The 24256-nt window shown below is 32.6% G+C and overlaps 1 protein-coding gene across 3 annotated transcripts; it reads left to right on the top strand.

Annotated features, from left to right (window-relative positions):
• Positions 1-8653: 8653 nt before the first annotated feature.
• On the top strand, positions 8654-19593 carry LOC130622439 (tiggy-winkle hedgehog protein-like). Of its 3 annotated transcripts, XM_057437902.1 has the most exons (6): positions 8654-8887; positions 14229-14423; positions 14588-14652; positions 17564-17623; positions 18638-18817; positions 18944-19593. In XM_057437902.1, exons 5-6 carry the CDS (start codon positions 18656-18658, stop codon positions 19277-19279), a joined length of 498 nt encoding a protein of 165 aa, XP_057293885.1. In that variant the 5' UTR covers positions 8654-8887; positions 14229-14423; positions 14588-14652; positions 17564-17623; positions 18638-18655; the 3' UTR covers positions 19280-19593. The 3 variants fall into 3 exon arrangements, with proteins under 3 accessions (XP_057293885.1, XP_057293884.1, XP_057293886.1); XM_057437901.1 differs by lacking the exon at positions 17564-17623 and having other exon boundaries at positions 8655-8887; XM_057437903.1 differs by lacking the exons at positions 8654-8887; positions 14229-14423; positions 14588-14652; positions 17564-17623 and adding an exon at positions 18087-18217.
• Positions 19594-24256: the final 4663 nt, after the last annotated feature.

Genomic DNA, 24256 nt, shown 5'->3' on the forward strand with positions numbered 1-24256 from the left:
AGGTATAGCATGTCTAAAAATAAAACATTAGTAAGTACCATAGTCATGCAGCATGTGGAAAAAGAGTTATTAAAAACAAACCAGCAGGGGGCGAACGAAAGGGCAGATTCCACCCCCCCCACCCCCTTTCTCTCCTTAAGTATGCTTAGGGTTGTACAACTAATAAATAATTAATTTTAGAATATAGCATATAAGAATATTAAATTGCAACGATCAGAAAAACTACCTCAGTAGTAGTAACTTCTGCAGGTAATAATCTTGACAGGACATTGCTCCTAAAAAGGCTAATCTCTCCCGAAGTCAAAAGAAAAATATGTAAATTCATTGCTACTTTTAATATTAGGGCTAAATTGTGTTGCAAATTATTCTTTATTAAACAGTAAAAATATTTTACCTAGTGAAATTTTAATAACTGTTCTAAAAAAGTGAAACGTGTACAAATAAGAATTGCAATGTTTAAAATTTCACTTCTGCACCCTTCTGCAAGATACATGAACATGTTCACCATGATGATTCTGTAAAACCTTAACAAAGTTGAAACCTGCTTTCTTGTATGCAAACCATGCAAGTCGATGATGAATTCTATCAATCTTTGCATTGTCATCACCCTTAGTGTTACTCGAAGACCTTTTCTTCAACGTTAAATCCAATGCTCTTCCTTCGTAATGTAACGAGTGATCGGGAAGATAGATCCATTTTATACTTGTGTAGCCACCTAACAGCAGTAACGTATACTTCTGATGAAATTTTGTTTCAACAATGCGAACCAGATTTCCAAGTTTTCTTAAGCATGCCTACGAAAAGCAAGAATGAAAAACGTGTGCAATCCAATACTTCGGAATGGGAATATGACACAGATTTTGAATTGAGAGGTTTTCCTGAGTTTACGCCCTCTGTCCTCGAAATTGTCCACTTACTTCCCGATTCCAACACCCTTGTTTACATCAAAGTCCGCAAGCACTTTTACATATAAAGATTTAGTATTCAAAATTTCCGCCTTTATGCTTCCTTTTGCGTCCGACAATTATCCAATAACAACAACAAAGACATTACAGGCATTCCGGGTTAGTTATTTCTGCTTCTCAAGTTATCAACGACATAGTTTTACTTACGAAATTATTTACATCCTAAATTGTAGGTGAGCATTTAAATATTCGGAGATAAGCAACTCGCGAGCGCTCATTGTCACTTTCGTTCTATTATACACTTCATATTTTCTAAGAAAAACAAAAGGTGTCTTTTGTTATTGCAAGGAGTTTGATCGGATACTTCCCTGTCGGGCAGGTAAAACATGTTTCACAGAAACAGGGAAGAAGCGGTACCTGCTCCTGATGACGACCGTTTTGACAAACCGATCATTTTCGTTGTTTTGACAGTGTACACCTATCGTTTTTCCCTCGTTATGCTTCATTTCATTTTGAGTTAAAGTACTTTTTCTTTAATTACGTAGCGTTAAGGCACCCTAATATTTACCAATTTCCTAGCGTTTATAATTTGCTTTTTTGAACAAATGGGTTGCTGGACTAAAAAATTGTAATAAGTCGTTTACCTACAGGCACTATTTCCACAACTTTACACTATAAAAAAGATATAATTTTTCGAGACCAACGTAATGAGTCACACGTTAAAATTCTTTTCATAAAGCACATATCAGTATTTATGACGACGTCATTTTAAACCATAATAAATTTTCTAATAATTAAAGACAGAAAATAACTAAGGAATAAGTAAATGTGACATTCGACAGCCTATTTTGCTGCTTGGACGATTTTAATGTCTGGTTGTAGAATCGTTTTTGTGTCAGTTACTAAGGAGAGGAGCAATTTCCCTAGTTCTAAGACGCAAAAAAAGATTAAAAAAGTAGTAGTCTTTAAGATCATTTTAAATATAACCTTTATTTTCTCCATTATATTTCTTCTTTATAGAACTTCAAGAGTCTTAAAATATCAAGCTACTACAAAAACAGATAACTTGGGGTAGTTTCATCATTGCGAAATCGAAAGAATGGACAAAAGAACGAAAAACTGCATAGGGGTATTTTACGCCATCAGGGCGCCGCAATATGCGTGCTTTAGAGTTAAAAGCTACAAGAATTCTTGCCAATACTCTCCCCCATAAAGTTGAATACAGTTAAGTGTAATGATTAGACATAAATAAAAAGCTTGAATAGTAACCCCCTTAGTAGTCAGATTAAGGATAAAGCATGAGGAATTTTAAAACTTATCAATGGAATTGATATTTGTTTAAATGTCGTTAAGGGAGCTAAGATACCATAACTATTGTTCAATGTTATGAGTTTTAAATGTCGCAAGGGGGAGCTAGGATACCAGGATTATTGAAAATTGTTTTAAGGACTTGTGATGGAATAAAATCTATAAAGATCAACATAAAGAACTTGACAGTTTTGTTGCTGGGTGTTCTTACTATTGAAAGAAATCTGGACGGAAATTCGCAGTATTGCGTTCTTTACTGATCAATCTTTAAAAACTTATTGAAAAGATTTTCACAGCTTTTCTTTCAATGCAGGGCCAACAAAAATAGATGCCATGCTCTGATATGTAAAATGCCATTCCCTTTAATTTGGTAGTCTACAGTAATCTTTGGATCAAATTGTTTCACAAAAAAGAAAAGAAAAAATCAGGTGGAATAAATTTTGCCAATTGTAAGAAAGTGATAAGACATTTCACGATCAATTTTTCATAAGATAAGAGTTAGCATACAATACTGTCCTCGCAAATGAAATAGTAATAAGACCAAAATTCTTTTAATACATTCTTCTGAAGGAAAAACTAATCTACCATTACCACAGAATACTTACCCCGTTTCTGAATGGGAGGAGTAGCTACATTGATCATTATTACCAATTATTATTATCTTTTTCTATTTGTAGACAATGAACTAATCAAAACATAACTCAAATAAAACATGAGATAAAAGTTCTGTTATCTTCAATTGTCCTGTAATACGTAACCTGTAAAAAAATGAGGCGCTCGACCCGACTAAAACAAAACAATTTTTTTGAAATATTAACCTTGAAGGTACTTTTAAGTGTCTTACAAATATAGGAATTGGAATTTTGCTTCTGTAAGTGAGATAATTTTAACGGATCATTATTTTGACTGTTAAATTAGCTCTTAAAACTCTCATACAGAAAAAATAATTCGCTGTTAGGAAAATTTGACAGCTTATTGTAAAATTATAAAGTCAGTCAGTTTTCTGTAACCAAAATACATATTTTGTGTTTTGCAACAGAAGTAAAGAAAACTTGCACTCGATATGTTTTAAATTGCGCTTAAAACGATAAATATAAGTCCCACCTCCCTCGTATTTACTGATTACGCTCAAAATAAATTTTGCACTTGTTATGACAAAATACACTTTAGGTCTAATTTCTCCACTGAAAATTTTCTTCAATATTGGGCTTATGTTTTACGTTTATCTATTCTATAGCAATAATGGAACATATTCACAAAACTAGAATGGAAAAATAGCAACCACTGATTGCATCACTTAAATGTCTTCGAAATTAATTATTTTTTTTGCATTTTTATCACAATAACAACTTGCCAGACAATGAAATAAAAAACGTTGAAGATGAGAAATACTATATGTCATTATTATGTGTTAAAATTATTAAAAATTGATTATAAATTTAATTAAGGATACTTTTGTCCTCACACGCCTAGGATTTAATTTTGTAAATAAACTAAACGTAAAGGCTAAGCAGAGGTACATAAACGGTAAATTAGTCCATATGGAATTTATTTAGAATTTTCAGGCCTTTAAAGATAATTTCACAACATCATCAGTGATTGTACTTAATAATGGTGAACACCAATTTCTACACTTACTTACCTTTGTTGTTAGGATAGTCTTGTTATTATACACCTCCAAAAAATCAATTGACGTAACCCTTTGCAAGTCAGTTGTATTTGCTGATTGTATGAACGGTCCACTTGCAAGAATACTTTGCTCGTTAACATCAGGTATTCGAGTAAAATTTAAATGGTGTATTCCACGTGACGAAATTATGTTCAATAAAGCTAACAAGCTAGTTACTACGAAAATTTGTTTGTCTAACATCATTTCTGAATTTTAAGTAAACTTAACGTAAGTCGAGCTTATAGCAAGTTAAATTAAGTCCTTGAAAGTCACTCTATGAGCAGCTATTTATAGGATAAGTCGACTAATCTTTTTATCTATAAGTAATAGAATCTATCTACTGCATTGGAATATATAAATAAACGCATTGTACAAAACGGCTTTTATGAATATCACGGGACGTTTTGTGTCTCGTAGCAACCTTTACTTACACAAGTTCCTTGAAATTGCGCAATTTGTCTTGTGATTATGTTAAGCAAGAAACTCGACTCATGTCATTATCCACCCCCCGCAAAAATAAAAGTTGACCTACTATATTTAGGGATCATTCAATAATAAGGTAACAGCCAAATTAGCGAGAACCAAATTTAAGATGTATATTATACACTAAAGTAACTAAAAGTATCCAAAATACGTAATAATTCTCTGTTACATAAGAGCTCTGTCCTCTCCGCCCCTAAATTTTCGTAACAGTTCGTAACAAATATGATCATACTCTCCCTAAAAAATCGTGACAGTTTGTCAATATCGATTTTAATGCTTCTAATACGTAGCTACTTTTATTTTTATTAGTCACACAATATTTTATAAGAATAATTTTATTGTTATTACTGTTATTGAAACTAAGAACATCCGAGTCTGAAATTTGTCATAAAATGATGGGTTTAAATGTTATTGTCAGTCTTTCTTAAGTTAACGATAATTGTTTTGCGTGTGATCGCTCCTGTTGAAACTACAATAACTGCGTTAAAATACACATATTCCATTCGACAGCTCCATTAGTATAACAAACACCCAGTTTTGCCCAATTTAAGCATACTAATTTTGGTGAAATTTGAAAGGTAAATAAGAACAGTATGAGGCTGATTTTGGTTCACTTTATACGACTCATTTTTTTAAAAAAAAGACAAAGGCCCTGGAATTTACATGGATATGACACATTCCTCTGAAGGAAAAGAGATTTACGATATGTTATTTTTCCACAAAAATTTGACAAAGAAGTTAATGACACACCTAATGAAGACGTGTGTGATATTATATTCATAAAACATCAGCACATTCTTGTGAAGCAACATGTACGAATTTCCTTTCGACAATTGTTGCCAGTAGCGGCATTTATTATTGACAAATTAGGTAGGTATTGTGTAGTTAGTATAAAAAGTCTTTTTATTGGCGTGCCAAAGGAAAAACAATCATAAAGAAATCAAATAAAAAGGGTGGGGTACGAATGAAGCTACATACATTTTTAATATGTGCATAATCTAAAGAAAAGAGTAAATACCCTATTTCACAATTATAAGCCGAAAGTTTTTAAAGCACACTGTATGTCTATATAAAAGCATTTCAGCTAAGAATGCAATGCTGTGTTATGCAAGAACTGAAATGTATAATGTCACCTGCGTTACTTAATTAAGCCATATTTAATGAATTTGACCTGTATCCATGCTCGTTTATTGCAATACGTTAATTAAATTTGTGCATTCGTTTACGCGTGACATTTGTTTATTTTTGACGTAATACATTCATTTTTGAACATTAATTACTGGGTGTGCGGAAAGTATCTTTCCTGTCTGAATATGACATATGGCAACCTAAAAAAGGCCGAGTCATTAAAAAAATACACGATTTCTTGTAAATATATGTTTATAACAAAAATTAAAAATTAAAAACGAGTTAAAATCATTAAGTTGTTTTTGATGTTTTTATACATATTTATCTATCTAAACGAGTAAAAGGTAAACTTGCTCTTCTTTCAGTATTAGCCCACCTACGAAACATCCAAGGCCCGTCCCCGTCGGCATCGGCGTTGTTGTTGTTGTTGTTGTTGTTGTTGTTGTTGTTGTTGTTGTTGTTGTTGTTGTTGTTGTTGTTGTTGTTGTTGTTGTTGTTGTTGTCGTATAATCTTTCCTTTAATCCGTACTGGAAAAAAACCCGGAAAGTGAATATACGCAAAATTAACCCAATCGGCGACGTAAAAAAAAATAAACCTGAACAATTATGACTGGTGTTGCTGGGTAGGGTCAAATCATGCATTGCATCAAACCAAAATGGTTCTAGAAAGAGAAGAAATTAGTTTTTTGCGTGTAATTGTTAAGTTCTGCAAGAATCCAGTTTCCTAAGCGATTCATACGAAAGAGCTTTAAAAGTTGTCTAAAGGTGGGAATACACGGTGAAATATTTGTTTAGAAACATTCAAATTTTTTTCTTCTAAACTTTTCTGTCGCAATGTATCCTATGTTTAAAAAGAATTTGAACGCAACAAAAGTTGATTTCACGTGTTGCAAAGGTTTACGTTTTTTACCAATTGAACGTTTGAATTTTTCTTGTCTTGATAGAAAAATTAAAAAAATCACAAACGAAGTCGCACCAGTTCATTGTTCACAAAGATTTTTACGCATTTCTAGTTTGTGAAAAGGAAAATGTGCGGAGATTGAAAGAAAAAAAAATAAGTTATTTTTGATAACTTTATTAACTTTTCACCCAGCAGAAATCTTCTTACACGTTTATCTGCTTGTTTAAAATTTCAATTATTATTATACAAGCAGCTACCTTGCGCTTCAACTTCGACTAGAATACAAGCGTGGATACAAGAAAAATAAAAATCTCGAAAAAAAATATTCAAATGTTCCTAATGAAATTCTACGCTATGTTTTCCCACCTTAACAATCTTTTTCACTTTTTTAAAATCTTTATTCGTTGTCGTGCTCATTTAGCTAAATATGCGAAATTATGACATCATAAATTTGATATGCATATACTTCCTTTTTCGCTATTTATACCGACAGGAATTTTATTGTTATTTTACACGTATTTAAATAGCGATGCTTTTACTGTTAATCGCTCAAGCGTATATTGTTTGCCCAAATTTACATAAATTATGTAACTTGTTTTTATTATTTTACAACTGATGAAGTCTTGTCGAAATATAATTTGTCACAATACATGCGTTTTTTTTTTTTTTTTATTTATACCTGTATATATTTACCTGAGACCATATTGGTACAACTAACTTGTGATTATTTCTCGTGTAGAAACAGTAAATTCCCGACACTAAACTCACTTAAAAATGAAGAAAGTAGAGTATATAATAAATGTATTTCCCTTCTTCTTTTTCTCTTGTTAATATGGCAGCAACTGCTATTATATGAATACAAAGATAGTTTAAGGATGTTGTAAAAATGTGCTTTTCATTCGTTTAAGAGCCAATTTCTGTAAAAATAGGGCATTTAAGGCATCGTCTGTAGCAAATTCATAATTTAATAGTGACGAAGGTATGGCTAATATAATAATATTCAAATAGTGTCAGAAATTTGTATTTTTGCAATTTTGTTGTCATTTAGCTAAATTTGTCTAGGCGCAAGCTCCTTTTAAAATTCTTTCTTTTAAATTAAATTCCTGTGTGTGCTATTGAAATTTGAGGAAACTATTTGTGCTGCCAACTTAGATCTGATATTATAGACCAAGGCATATTAACCTAGATGCAAACAAAATTGCAAAAATACACAAAGTTCCATCTGACATCTAAACTCTGAACCTTAAAATTTTGGGTTTTCTTTTGTTAGGTGGTATTACAACATGACCAATGTTAAAATGATTTTTTTTTAATATCAGCACCTGTCCCTATCTTATAGAAATTGCCTTTTATATGGATGAAGGAAACCTAATTGTGTTACCGCCCTCATACATCAACAATGTTTTTTTGACATAGTTAGTTACAAGCCTACCTACGACCTTTGACATGTGGAGTCAATATACAATCTCAGGAAGGAAAGGTTTTTCCGTCTTTGCAAAATCGTTACGGAAATATACTCCTGGCGGAGATTTATTGGCTTAAAAACATTCGAAATAGTCTAATTTTTTGTGAGATAACTAAAGTGAATATTCTGAATTAAATATTCTTCTTTCTGTAAAAATGAAGATACCTGCCATTGCACTTCGAGTTAATGTTTTTTCGTTATTTGTTTGTACAAGTACTTCGGAAGCTTTATAGCCATTCACAAAATAAGAATAATTTTATGTGCTATTCCCGAAGTTATAAACATAATTCAAATTTAAATTTTGTCAAAGAAAGTTTGTTATTTTTAAGAAAGATAAAGAAAATATGAAATGTTTATATTTAGGTTAGCAACGCTAAAAAAGCTCCCTGCCATTGATACTTCTTTCTGTCAACGAACATTCTGAAGAATTATCTGTCATAAACGGATTAATTGAAACTTCAAGATGCAAGAAATTACACTCATCTTGAATCACATTGAAGTGTAGGTAACCTGATCGTGCGTTTGCTGTGAGTTATTACCAATTAGGCTTCACAAATCTGTGTTTTATATATCCACTGTGTTGTACACTCCCTCGTTCCTCCCAATTTTTCTTCTAAAGTATACTGTTCTAGACGCTGAATTGTGGTATTTTTACATCATTTGTAATTAGCTTTAGACCAGTTTTCAATATTTTCGGTATGATATCGTCATGCTTGTTGTCATAGTGATTCATTGGTAAACAGGTAGTCATGAAAAAAAATTGTCAAAATGTTGTTTATTTAAATGCCATTTTTTATAATTCCAAAGTCATCTTTTACGCATTCCATGTGTGTTTTTTGATAATTTGATACTCTTTTGTAGGATTTATATGCTGACGGCATTTTAAACTGCATTGTTTCATTCAAAAATTTTTTTTCCCAATTGTTCTCCAGGGAACTTTTTACATACATAAAATACCCCAACCTGAATGGAATAAACTACATAATAATGTGATCGTAAAACGCATTGCTGGAATTTTGTACATCGCGGTAAGTAATGCATTATGAAGTATAAGAGAAGTGTATGGTTTTGAATTAGTTAGAGCTATACACGTTTGTTTAGTATATGTTAATGATCAGATTAAATGGGATGCAATCCAATGGCGCCAATTCTTGTCCTTTTGTCGTATTTGCGGTTTTTGCGATTTTCTTAATACAGCGATGTTTAAATGTTGTATTAATATTTCTTTAAAAACGGAACATTATATCTTTATACCGCTAAAATTATAAAATAATTTTCTTGCCGATATAGCGATATTTTTTTTGATTAAAATTACTTGTTTGACTGAAGAGGGTTCTTTTCCACCCTTATTATTATAAATCAGGATCATTAAATAAACCATATAAACATAGGATGATATAACTTTGAAATATTATTAGGTGTGTCACGTTAAAAATAAAAAGTAATTAACAATATACTTCACGACGTTTCGGCAGTTCGACGTGTAGTTATTGTATATTTAAACATATCGTATTAGGACTTGAATACTTGAAAATGGCCGTCGAACGTCGTGAAGTATATTGTTAATTACTTTTTATTTTTAACGTGACACACTTAATAATATTTCAAAATTATATCATCCTATGTTTATATGGTTTATTTAATGATTTTTTTCGTAACGCCACACACAATAATTATTCAAAGTTATATCTGCTCCTTGGCACCTTATGTCTTTGTTGTGAATATTCTACGTCACCATGATAATACGAATTGTGACTATAATATTCCTATTCTTAATCAGATTAAGATTTCCAAATGCTAAGTCCATCAATGAGGTTTTGCGAAACCGTTCAGCGATATGACAGTGCAGTTAGTGTATATTTAAACATAGGATGAATTTGATATATGCAGTGACAAATTTAATCCGCAATACCTCATCAATTGTTTTAATAGAATTGGTTTGCATTAATACACTCTACATCAATGCCCATGAAATGGTGTTGAACAGTGCCAAAATCTCGGTTTTAATTTGCTGATCTTTAACAGAAAGTTCACTTTTAGCCATGTTAATTTGTCCGAATTAATTGTGTTACAGTTAAATGCTATAAAAAACATAACACAATTTCAAATATTTATTTCGTACGATGCAGGGAATTAATGCACTATTTATTCAGTTAACCAAACCTTCTATAGTTTTCTAAATATAATTGTACATATGCTGTGTATGGAATGCTGACTCACCTAGATATTTATTTCAGTTTAATCGTGGGTGTTGTATTTGTTTGTAATTATATAAAGTTTCTTTCATATAATCCAAACTTATTAACACGTATACCGAACATGGTTGGATGTTTGAGGGTCGAATTTGCGCATATATTTACATTCGAAGTGGTGACAATAGTCGTTTATAAGATGTTTAAAAATTCAAATGACAATAGAAGTTAAATTATAAACGTGTGTCGATAAAAGTAGTCAAAGCAATATGACCCCCGGCTTAGAGACATATGGAACGTAAACTGTGACAAGCAGGTATTTAATAAACGAATATAAAAACTTATTAGGTATTATAGCCATTAAGCATAGAAAACGGGAGTTATTGAAAACCACGTGGTCCCACACTGATGATCGCTTATGAAGATCTACTATACTTTTCGTTTTTTTAAATCTAATTTACTCACTGCATTTTTATTTTCTCAATAAGCACGATGGACGTGATTACATATTTTTGCCATAAAAAATTGTAAATTCAAAAAGCATTATATTGCGAACCCTGGGTTAACAATGTACTTAAACACGCAATAATCCGTTATAAAGTTTTGGCGATATTAATTTTTACTGTCCGTCCGCCCGTCCGTCCATCCGTCCGTCACACAAAATGGTAGCTTAGCTGCACAAGTAGCGAAACGCACGCAATGCGGTATAAATAGGACGGGCGAACCCGTGGATTTTTCCACGGGCTAACGACTAGTAACACAAAACGTTAGAAAGAAAAATATTGGTTAGGATGAACTACAAATTGGCTATCTATCTAGCTAACTAATGATCACAATGTGCGTGGCAGCCAAAATGTTAAAAATTGTTTGTTTAAGAATTATACATCGCTAAAAATACTTTAAAATATTTTTTTAAATGTATAAACGTCAACAAAAATTTTTATATTACACAGCATTTAAAAGATTGGTTAAAAAAGGACCATTAAAGGATCAACTCCAGGGCATCCTCTATCTCCAATAATGTTGGTTTTTGTGGAGGGACATCGTTTACTTCGATTTCCTCATAATTTTCGACTTCCTCCTCTACGCTCTTGCCGTCAGTATCATTAACAATGGATTCAACTATTCTTCATCGGTCAAAATAGTTTTATTGTTTGTAGAAATCTCAAAATCTATGTCGATGAATTCATCAGCATCAAATCTATCGTCTACTAAACCACGCTTTTTCAGCTCGTTGATGTTTTCTGCAAGTGATTTAAATTGGTCATCCTCATTATTAATACTTGCAGTTTGTGTTTCTTTCGAGATACCTGCTTTCTTAAAGCAATTAATTACTGTAAATATGGATACATCATCATCGATGTATTTGAGCTGACGCTTAACAACATTAGAGCGATAAAATGCTTTTAATTAATTTTGTTGGAAGCTGCTGGTAAAATAAACCAAATTCGTCAGCAATGTAGATATCTTTTAATTCATATCTTGATAGGATTGTGAGTAAATGTGTTTGCTCCCAGCTTGCTGTCATTTCGGGTGTGCACGACTTTTCTTCTCCTGATATGGCACGAGGTACAACGTTATTTCTATTTTTCCAGCGATCAAGCCATCCTTCAGAGGCTTTGAAATCTGTTACATTGAACTTAGCAAATTCAAATGTTTTCTCTCGAAGAATATGGCCACTAATTGGTACATTTCTTTCACGTGCATTCATGAACCATTTCTACATAGCTTTATCAATCTGATCGTGTTTACCAGAGCTTAGTTTTTGTCTCTTAGCTCCATATTTGCCTGACTCATGACTACTGATTATGTCTTCTTTGTTTTTGACCCAGTATGTAAGGTACTTGGCGGAACACCATACTTTTCAGCTATACTAGTTTTTGTTATTCCTTTTTCTTCAAGTCCTTTCAGAGCGAGATACTTTTCCTTGATGGTCAAGACAACTTTCTTTCTCCAGGTTGCCATGTCGAACTATTTTAACAACTCCTTACAATGTTTGATGATGCAGATGTCATTGCGGTATAAAGAAGGTTGTCAAATGTTTTTTTAAAAAAAAATGTCATTGCATTGCATCAAAAGTATTCAATGAAATTTCCTACAGCAGTCGAAGAGAAGTAACGAAATCATTATGGATCTTATGTCATTGATAGTAAACAATAAAGATCTGATGGAGATAATTATTCTAAGGAACTTTGAAACAACTTCAACAGTTATGGGGTTTCATGTGTACCGAAGCAAGTGGCAACCTGTTATTGAACAAGTTCTTAAAACACGAATGGAGCCTATAAATGAAGTCGAGAAAAATATGCTGTGGCTGTCCTTGACGACAAGGAGAATAACGTAGTAGGTCACTTACCAAAGGGACTAAGTAGAAAATATGCAAACACTATAATTTACTTCCTAGGATCAGATCCATTGAATAGTTGTTTTGTGAAAGTCACAGGTAAGGTGATAAATATGGGTGATGAGAAAGGAATGCGAATCCCTTGCTTGCTTGAATTTTCTGGAAATGGTGAAAGCATTCAACTTTTAAAAAAATTGATTTGTACATAGTTTTATTTTTAGGAATAAAGACTATTTTTCTTTTATAAAAAGTGTTTGAAGTTGAAAATTCTCACTTTTACTCCAGCTATTGTCAAAAATTTAAAATAACTGAGAGAATATTGAGCCAAGGGGGCTAGAAAACCACTTTGAATAAACGAATTTTCGAATAACTGAAGTTTGAATAACTGAGAGAGATTTACTCTAAAACGAGTTAGAAAATTCAAGGGGAATGAAAATCGCTTCGAATAACCGAGAATTTCGAATAAGTGCAGGTTTGAATAACCGGGAGTCTACTGTATTATTATATAGATAACATTTTTTCTTTTATTAGGAAGACTTCTTTTTCGTAATATTCCAAATGTATGATAGAATAAATGTATAAATCTGCTTAATTTACCAAATGTATGCAATAAAGCAATTATCGCCTGCAAGATACATGCACGTGTTCGCCATAATGATTCTTTGCAACTTTAACGAAGTTAAAACCTGCTTTCTTGTATGCAAACCAGGCAAATCGATGATGAATTTTATTGTTCCTTGCAACTGCATTGTTTACGTATTTTTCCTTATGGTTATTTGAAGTTCTTCTTTCTAATTTTAAATCCAATGCTCTCCCTTCATAATGTAGTGAATGAGCGAATAGAAGGGCCAATTTAACATTCTTGTAGCCAGCTAGCAGCACTAATGTGTATTTCTGATGAAATTTTTGTTCAACTATGCTAACCAAATCTTTAAGTCTTCTTAAGCATTTCTACGAAAAACAAACAGCAAGAAATGATAGATAAATCAAATACTTTTGAATGTAAAAATGCAGAAGGGAAAGATAGGCATACAAAATGTCGCAATTCCACTTTTAAAAAATAGAGTACCCGTTAGTGTAACATTTGAAAGGAAATGCAAACACTGTTGACAAATGTTGTGCGAACACAAATGTCAAATAGGATGGATAATGTGAGTTAAACGAACGTTGAATAGAAATTGAGATATCTTGGAATATATTAGAGATATGTCAAGGAGATATCGTGATTAAAAAATCATTCTTACTTTCCCTTACAGTATCCTTAAGGTTTTTTGGAAACTGATCGAATAACAGAAATTGGAGAAAAAAAGATTTTGTGAAAACATCTTACCCGTATACGTCTGTCCGTCACGCAAAATGGTACCGCAAGTAGCGACACGCACGCAATGCTGTATAAAAAGGATGGGCGAACCCGTGGATTTTTCACGGGTCACTGACTAGTATATTTTTAAATGTCTTTATTAATAGTACCGAAGTCATATTCTTACATTTTACAAAACATTTGTAATTGCATTTTTCTTATTTTGAAGTACCATTGTTTTAATATTTCTGTGTTTGGATGATGTCATTTTAGCCCGAATAGCGTTATTCAAATTTTATTTCTCCAAACTGCGAAGTTTTGTGGCAATACAAGGTCTCCTTCGTCCTCCTTCTTTTTATCCGTTGGCCCACCCACCTCCGGATATACAAAGCCCACAAAACCCCGGTCAGAATAGCGTTAGTTCTCTTTCGAGCATTTATTATACAAGTTTCTAATTGCAATGACAAAGTTTTGTTATTTTTTGTTTTTTGTTAGTTGATACAATGATATAGTTTTATGATTTTGTTTTAAAGGACACATCTAGTTACTGCAATTTGGTTTGTGAATACCTATGGAACCACGTTGGCAAGGTACAAAAATGCAAAGAGAAATGTTCAAATGGCTGGAAGATATTAGAGTTTAAGCATTAATTATTATAATAATAGAAAGTTAAAGATTTTAGCTTGCAGAAAATCTTGAAAACAAAGTTAAGGAAAGTTTTAACAGAGGTATGCAATTTTATTATTTCTTCCATGATGCAAATTTTTTACAATTAAGACTGATAAGAATTGACGAGTTTTGCATTTCATGCAAAGATATAACTTACCTCCGTTGTCCTAATATCCCAGTTGTTGTGTAGCTTGAGAAAATTAGTTGGTGTCACTTTTTTTAGGTTGGTCGAATTCACTGGTTTTATGAACGGTCCGCTTGCAAGAATACTTTGCTCGTTCACATCAGGTATTCGGGTAAAATTTAAATGGTTTATTCCGCGCGGTGAAATCATGTGCATGAAAATAAACAAGTTAGTTGCCACGAAAATACTCTTCATCCACAACATGTTGAATTTTAACGTACAAACGTGGTGTGCTGACAGACTTATAGTAAGCCAACTGAAGTCAGCTGAAATTACCAATCGCAAAGCTATTTATAGCTAGTAAAGGCTTCTTATTTCTTTATTTTCATACCCCTTAACAACTGAATTTACACTATGCTTTCTATTATGTAACATAAATCCTTGAGATACAATGAATCACTGGATCTTTTGCCTGTCCTAGCAACATTAGAATTACACAGAGATTTTAAGTGCGTGATGTCGTAATTTTTTTCGCTTGCCGATATAAGTTAGGTCCGCAGGGTCAGATGACCTTGAAACTTTACACGGTTAATTTTTTTATCGCATATAGGAAAACTAACTTCAATCCAAGGAGGTTTTTTAAACCTTCTTGTTCAGTCTAATGAAAACGGCAAACTACAAATTTATTTGGAACAAAAATTAGTTTAAACTTTCTAAGCAACAATAGCTAGTTAGCAACATAAATGATAAAAAAATAATATAACATATGAAATAACTAGTGGCATAAGAATAACGTCTAATAGTCTAATAAAACCGCCCAATGTCAAAAAAAGGATATGTTAATATGTATAATTCAACAAAGCCTTGTATAATATTTGTATTTATTTGTAAAATAATATAAATAAATAATTTGTATATTATTTGTAACATTTTTGTATCGAAAATTTTACAAATATTTCAATTTCAATAAGTGAAATTGCATCGACAGACTTCATTGCAGAAAATAATGACGAAACCTGCATAAAAAGAAGAATTTTGCAAGAACGCAAATTGCAAATGTGTATAAATACATATATTAAGTAATTTTATTTTGTCATTCTTTTCAGATAAAATTGACACAATGTCGCTGGCTAGAGAGTTTTTGTTTACATTTTGGTGTAACATTATTTCACACATGCCAAAACTGTCCTTTCCAAGTTCCTCATAAAAATTGACGATTTAGTTGACTGAAAGTCACTTTAACTTGATGTCGTGATAAATAAGCGGTATTTCAAGAATTTGCATTAACTGTGACGTACAATGCTGACAAGTGGATTTATGGAATGAAAATGTTATTGAGCCCATCAATTGGAATTTCACAATCTTAAGCTCAAGGTTTTAATTTTGCATTTAAATTTCTATATAAATGACTATAAAAAAGGATTCATTGGCCTGGCATGCAAAATGTATATAGCACAATGTCACCAGTGTTGCATAGCAGCGATTGATTAAAAAATTCAACCTATTTATACACATTGCTCTTCATTGACAATACATTCATTTGTCTGAAATGGCTGCTAGGTTACTATTTTATGCTACCTTTTGTTCATTTTTTGAAGCATCAATTGATCTTTGGGATGACATTCTCCATATGTCGTGGTTATTTTTTAAAAAATACTTATTTTTTGGCATTCGGCTTGTGTTACTGAGCAATTACACGACAGATATGTTAATTGAAAGTTGCTTACCAGAAAGTGAGAGAAAGTCCCAGATTTTTACAAAAAATACCGCTATCCACTAATGATTGTCGTATTTAACGACACATTGTTGCCTTATACGCCAGAAGGATTATTTATTTCGATTAAAACTTGGAAGAGAGGTTCATTTTCATAAATAAGAGCACGAAAAGAAGTTACACAATGTCAAATCTGTTAAACTTATTGATGTGATCTTTTTGTTTTTTGTTTTTTGTCTAATCTTAAATTGGCTAAAAATTTTAGCAGTGTTTTTTGTTGATTGGTTCCTTTTAAAATATGCCTGTATTTGGTAAAGGGGCGTGTGTTACTTTTTTTTGCAAACAACAGTGTACTCTTCTGTCTCCAAATCGCAAGAAACAAAAAAAATGTTCAAAATAGAAAAGGATAAAGAAAAGAAAATTCTCAAAAAAAATAAATTTTTTATTTAGAATGCAAAGGTATCGAGGGTGCGTTAGACTTCACATTCAAATGACCAGAATACTTTTTTTTTTCATGTTTATGAAATATTACACATTAGATGGAGTTAAACAACCTATAATTTTTTTTGCTTGAGAGATTTTATTCTCTCTTTTTCACGTAGCCAATTTACACTGAAAATAAGTCTTTTCATCTGCCGCCTTTGTCGGTGAATATAGGAGTATATTTCAACATATCTAGTTAAAGCATATTATCTGAAGCCTTTTCTACAACAGGATCAAATATTTCTTTGATTGAAACCACGTCATCACCTCATCCTCTCAATCATTTTCTTGCTCCCTAATTCTTCTACAACATCCGCTTAAGAAATCTAGGATGAAGTTGCAATAACATCATCGCCTGGACTCACTAACGTAGTGGTTGTGCTTCCGTGGTTTTTGTCTTGGTGGATTTTGAATAAGAAAAACATAAGCCCTTAAAACGAGGTTGCGCACTTATTAGATATGGCTATAACTCTAATAGTACTAACCCTGGTTACTTATTCAGTGAGACACTTTAAGAATAATTTTTAAAATAAGTGGTACCACGTATAACACAAGTGTCCTTGTAAATTAAGTAACGGCAATTCTTTATATCAAACGATATAATAATTTTCCTGACGGTTATTTTATAACTGTTTTCAGCTATGCTCCATGGTTATGATACTTCCTGAGTTTTTATTATTTATCTATTATGCACCTGCATGCCAAATTTTTTAGGCCCTATACCTCAGAGACTTAGATACGGCTATTACATGGAAGTCAGAAGTACATACCGAGCATGTGAGGTTTTCTTCCGTGACAATGCAGAAAGATCACACACACGTAGTTTAGCTTGTAAACGTCACATAGATTCCATTAAATGCCCAGCTATTTATGTTTAGGTGAGGAAACTTTGCACACTTGTCGAATGCTTTAAAACGTTCAGATTTATCTATTCCTGGGTAAGACAATATTCCAATATCAATTTACCACAAGTGGATAATTCCTCTTCAACACAAGGCGGTGCCGTATAGTTTTTTTCTTTGCTTTAATCTTTTTTTTGTAAAAACTAATTTCCGCAAAAAAATGACTTAATTCCTTCCTGTAATTTTCTTATTTACTGTTCGGTTTATTTTATTTTTCTCTATCTTGCTATGTTTCTTCACTATCATAAACTAATTGTGTAAACCCCTATTATGTGTTAACTTTCAATTTTTATATGATTAATTGGAGTAAACCATCTTTTTGGACCCACTTTCTCAAATTACTTTTTTTAAAAACTGTGTTTACGTTACAAAGAAACGCAGGGTTATATAATATTTATCTTCGTGTGTTGGTCTTATTTAATCACGTATCAAATCAACAATGTGTGATTTTATCTTAAATACAGCTGAAAAAGAAAAGGTTCTTTGAATATCAGTAACAGCGAATTTGTTTTTGAAATAAGATTTCGACGTCTAAATTATGGAAAGTTATCTTTAAGTGATCAATAAAAAAAGAATAACTGATGTTAATCTGTTATTTGGTTTGAGTTGATATGGAAAAAACTCACCGAAGTAATACACACCCTTTGTTGGTTATCATTTTAGTTGTAATGGAAACAAAAGCAGCGTAAATGTGCCTTAGAATTATTGCATCATATAACATTTCACAAATTAAGAATAATCGTATATTAAGTTTAGTTTTGGGGTATGGTTTTTATGATAATTTAAGGATGGGCTTGCGGGAAGGAAAAAGTTACGGAAATAATTTTCCCCACGTTATCTTGCCGAGGCGTGCAGCTTTTTCTCTACACGGTAATAGGAAATATTGAAAGGTATAAATACCGAGACAACCGAAATTGGTGTACATTGAACGATTGCAAAGATTCTGTGGCGTCTTTAGAAAACATACTGAAACACAAAACTTTTCTACAAATTAAAAACGCAATGCGGTTAAATTGTATAGCATGTATAGCTGCACTTGTTTTTATACAGGTTGCTTCGTTACAAAGGATGGACATTGATTTAGATTTTATCCGTCTACCTAATGTCTTCGAACAAAGTATTTTAGCAAGTGGACCTTTTATCAATAAGGCAGAAGCAAGTCAGCTGGAAAAGGTTAAACCCAGCACATTTCTAAAGCTGTACAATAACAAGACCGTTCTAACCACTAAGGTTTGTAATATTTTCTCAAAGCATTTAACTCGCGATTTAAATTGTGGGTTTTAATGAGAAATACCTTATAGATCCTGAACAATGTTGCATATTTTAGGAGTGATATCTATTTTGTTTTCATTACAGGCATGCTTAAATAAACTAAAAAAGTTGGTTGATGTTGTTAAGGAAAAGTGGCAACAAAAGTATGCTTTAATACTTGCGAATGGATACATGCCACAAAAGTCGGCTTATCTACTAGACAATTCGTTACATTACGAGGGTAGAGCGTTGGATATCCAGTTAAAAGAAAGACGTTCAAGTAAGAAGCTCGAAGATGCTGCTAAACAAAAGACCAAGGATGATAAGATTCACCATCGACTTGCATGGCTCGCTTATTACAAAGCTGGCTTTAACTTTGCTAGACCAAAGAAGACCTTTTACGGAGAACTTTTACATGTGTCTTGCAGACGTGACAGATAGTCAAACACTTATTTCATGCCAAATATCAACTCTTGTGAGATTATCTATTATCTTAGTACGCACTTCAATATACACTGTCTATGTAAGAGAATGTTTTAATCAAATATCCCAAAGATGTTTAATATGTTAATATGCACAAAATGATAGCTCATTAAAAAGGGAACTCTCGCGGCAATAGAGTAATGGCCGTCGTAATTTCGTCAAATAAAGTACGCAATGGTTTCTGGAAATATGAGTTAAATTAAAGAAATGAACGCATTATTCAGGCTTTTTTTCAGTGCGAGGGTAACCATGGTACACAATAATAAATTGCTGTTCAGTTTTATTTCATCATACATAAACCTTCTACAAACGCCACCTTTTTTAAACGTTCTTTCCATAAAAGCATCACCCTCTGCTAAATTCTAAAAAAATTAATAAACGCCCCTCTAATTAACGCCTCGTCTAATAGGCGTCCCTCTAATAGATGCCCCTTAGAAAGGCCGTTTGATAGAAAAATATTATCAGATGCCTTTTCATGTGTAAAAACAAATGACAAGCGCTTCAATTGTTTTTGCTGTGGTTATTAGGGTGCAACCTGGCGTCAGGGCTATTCCTATGATTTGATACTGCTTCATAATAGCTCTGATCCAAACTGATGGCAAATACAATTAATTGAATGCACGTTTTAAATAAAAATGTCTAGTTATATTTAGTTAATTATAAAGCAAGGCGATGGAGGGCGGAGAGAGAGTGGTGGCACAAAACCACAGACATGCTCGAAGATGGATTGTACCATAGATATTAGGACCATGGCTATTACAGAGCCGTGTACTGTGAGAATATCACAGGTGTAAAAAAACCCTGGGGACAATATTGATTAAGTGATTAATATTTCTTATTATCCTAAAAAAAGCGTAAAAACTTTCTATAAATCTTTTTTTTATTTACTTTGTAATGAAGTTCCAATATTTTATACTTGTCTTTTCGACTCTTCAACTGTTCGTCTTACACCAAGAAATAATCACATTTTGAAAACTGCCTAAAGGCAACCAGTTATGGGATGGATTGTAAGCGCTTGGCAAAAGATATTAAACGTTATTATCATCGATTTAGTTAAAGGTTGTGCGTTATATATTTAAATATTAATAATAATAGCAGTAAAGACGACTAAATTGTCGTTTTAAAGGAAAACAACGAGACTGAAGAGGATCTTTTAAAGGACAAAACAACATTGCGACAACGATAAAGATATAGAAACAAATCCTGTCGTTGAGGATCCACGAAATTAAGACATTAAAGGAGAAAACGCTTCCTTCAAACTTTGAAATGAAGATGTAAAAGAAGACTTTATTGTTGTTACTTAAAGAACCTTTATAAACGACTCTCTCTTTTAAACACCCACTTTAAGAAATGCGCCTGCTTCTTGTGGAAGGAAAAATATACAATAGCAAAAAATAATTTTGTTCCTAGTAGAATTTGTACTTTTTCCTAGTAGAATTTGGATATTTGTGGTAAATGGAAGGCAGTGTTGGTCAAATACTTTCGTAAACAATGTTTTTTGTTTCTTCCCTTCAGTTATCAGAATTCTCATTCTTCCTGAGGGAAAACACGTCGTAGAAAATCGAAATACTATTATTAACTATTAAAATGTTTTACCCACTATAGCCTCTTCAGTTCCTTTTTGGTACTGCTATCAACAAGGGTCCTGTGCAGGGGTCCTAGTGCATTTAAAGCTCCCATTTGAGCTACGAAAGTTGTGGAAGCACAGCAATTGCTCAACTAGACAACCTCCTAACATGTCAATCTGATTATCATGCTGTGCGCTAAGCAGAAAGGATAGAATCACACTTTGGTAGTCTCTGGGATGATTTGGTCGGAGTTCGAACCCAAGACCTCCCGCAAAATTACCAGTTGGTCTAATAACTTGCATGTCGTTTTAGCCAAATTTTATATTTTACAAGTCAAGTACCTCTTTGGGACAGAGTGGTAAGTCTTGTGGCACCTAGCTAGCTAGCTAGCTAGATATATTTTCAATAAGGAAAAAAAAAACTTAAACAAAGTCTAAATAGATGAATAAAATGGAATGCTTTCAACGTTTTATATATGTTAGGTAGTTAATTTTTTATAAGCAACCTAGTTGTTAAGACTAGTTTTGAAACCGGGTCAAACATTGAGCAACTAACTTACCAACCGTCAGGTCTCACATTTATGCTATGATCCTCTACTTTGCTAGCAAACTTCTCAGTTGAACTTGGCGAAAGCTGACACAGAAACAACACGGCGTTTGAAAAGCAATATAGGGTGCTTTAGCGTCCTAAATTCACTAGTGATGAACACAATCCAAAGATCGAATGTCTGGTTCACATTTCCGAACTGTGTTGGTAAAATACTTTTAGGTGCTAAAAACAACTAGATAAGAAACTTGTGAGCAAAAAATACCCTAGCAATTTAATGCATGACTCGAGAGGTTAAAGATTTATCTCCTTGTTTATTACTTAAATATGTTTCTTGTCATATTGTATACATACATTTTTTCTTTGGTTCGTACTTTTTATGAGAATCTTTAACAAGATATGTCTTACGAATTATTTCATTTCAGTTGCTTATGCATTTTGTGGTGTTTTTTGACATGTAAGTTAACAAAAATTTCTGAATTTTTAAATTTTGATTAAACTAGCTAGACAGCTACATGTGACTTTTTTGGATGGCTTCCATTAATTTTTATTCCTGTGCTGCTGGTATAGAATAAACAGAATAACTTTTGAACAAGTGTTATGTGTACGGTAGTTATGCATAACAGACCAACAAATTTTTAAACTTTTTGACAACTAATATGACCATATTAGATTTTAAAAATTGGAAGATGCATTTTTAGCTGGATCGACTAAAACTACACTCGTGAAGACTACTGGTTTCTTTAAGTAAAAAAAAATGAATGAAAAATAATATTTATTATTTATTAAGGAATGGTTTATTACACCTATCTATGTACATCTCAGCAGGATTTAGGTCTTTTCTCACCTAAGTTGCTAAAATTCATGTTTTCTACTAATGTTTAAAAAGAATTATGCAAAAATACCATATTTCATAAAAATATTAACTGCTCGATTCACTATTTTTTTATCACAGTTAGGAATACTGGCATGTTTCAATAATTTCGTATCAAAATCTGTAGTCTTTAATAGTAAGTGGTTGCATATATTATGACGTGCGAATAAATTATCTATTTTGCTTGTAAACCAATCGCATTACAGTACTCGCCAGTCTGAATCAGGGTTTTTTCGCCACCGGCCTCGATGTCATAAAAGGTAAGAACCTCTGGGGATAAGGTTGTAAATTGTTCTGATTTTAAGAGATTTTAATGCACAAGTGGTCTCCAACGCTATGTTTTTTTGTTTTTTATGATATGATTTGTTAAATAAAAGGGTCGTATCGACGAAGTGTGTTGTTAACTTTGATTCAGTATGCCTTGTTGAGATATCTCCGCCCACATAATATAATTATAGCTTTAGAGTTCTGTCACAAAGTTGATTCGAATTGGTATGCAACTTATGTTAACAACTTCCTAAACAAATTAGGAAAAAAAATATTTTTTGCAACAACGAATGCAGCTGATAGTGTACTATATATCTAAAAAAGTCTTGTTCCTCTTTGCGGTTTGTACCCTTGCCAATTTATTTTCATCGTGTTTTTAATGTGTATTTAACTATTTTAATATTCTTATTATTATTCGTTTATAGCTATAGATGACGCAACGTGACTGTGGCATAATAAGGTAATTTTTTTGGAAAACAATGAACATTCGTGGAATATGACATGTTCTGCTTTGTTTATCGAAGCACACCATATACACCACAGAACACCATAAAAAAGGAAATCCATTCAAAGAATAAAACTTTCGTTAGATTTTTTTTTATTACCTTTTGTATTTTGTGTGCGGAAAATTCATAAAGGTAGTTAGGCAATATTCTTTTATAAAGTGCTGCTTATTTCTGTCCCCCTACGCTTGATTTTAGATTTATTCTTTAAAATTTATCTCAACATAGCACTTGTCTAGTATTAATACAGTCCGTGAATATACTTTATTACAGAACCGTAGAAAGAAATTTCGTTTCCAGGGGCTTTTATAGTCTATGGTTTTGTTTAAGGAGAGATTTTTTAAAAAAGCACCTCTAGATTAACGGAAATTGCATTAACCACCCAGCCCCCTCCCTCCCCCACTTCATGTTTTCAAATAGCAATGTGTTAAGTAAAAAACGGCCAACAAATTCTTTGGGTACTCGTGTTTAAGGGGGATTTCTTTCCTATCATTACCATTTTTACAAAAAAGGTTGACATTGAAAATCATAACTAAATAAGAAGCAAACTTTCGCAACAGTTAAGGGAAGAGAAAGACAATAAATCTTCGACCAGCAGGAGTATTGCCATAATTCAGTGGACATAGCGATTAGAATAATGACTAAGCTTAAAGCCTTAATTCTGTGGTTATTTTCATTTTTTTTAGAACACTTACCACATTAGGAGTCTAGCGTGATCGCAGAATCTTTATGTTATTTTTCTGTTGCTCAACACCAGGGATTCAGAGCTGGTCTAACATCTGAGATTGAGAGCTGGTCTAGCACCAGAGATTGATGGCTTCTAAAACAGTAGACATTGAGAGCTATTTCAACACCAGGGATTCAGAGCTGGTCTAACATCTGAGATTGAGAGCTGGTCTAGCACCAGAGATTGATGGCTTCTAAAACAGTAGACATTGAGAGCTATTTCAACACCAGGGATTCAGAGCTGCTCTAACATCAGAGATTGAGAGTTGCTCTAATACAAGAGATTGAGAGCTGTTTTAACTAACACCACAGATTCATAGCTGCTCTAACACGAGAAATTTACAATTGCTTTAACGCGAGATATTGATAGCTGCTCTAACGGCATAGATTGAGAGCTACTTCAATACTGATTAGTGAGAGAAACAAAGGGGAGTTACAATCTAGTTGCACA

The sequence above is a fragment of the Hydractinia symbiolongicarpus genome, chromosome 12 (assembly GCF_029227915.1).
Source record: "Hydractinia symbiolongicarpus strain clone_291-10 chromosome 12, HSymV2.1, whole genome shotgun sequence".
Taxonomy (NCBI): domain Eukaryota; kingdom Metazoa; phylum Cnidaria; class Hydrozoa; order Anthoathecata; family Hydractiniidae; genus Hydractinia; species Hydractinia symbiolongicarpus.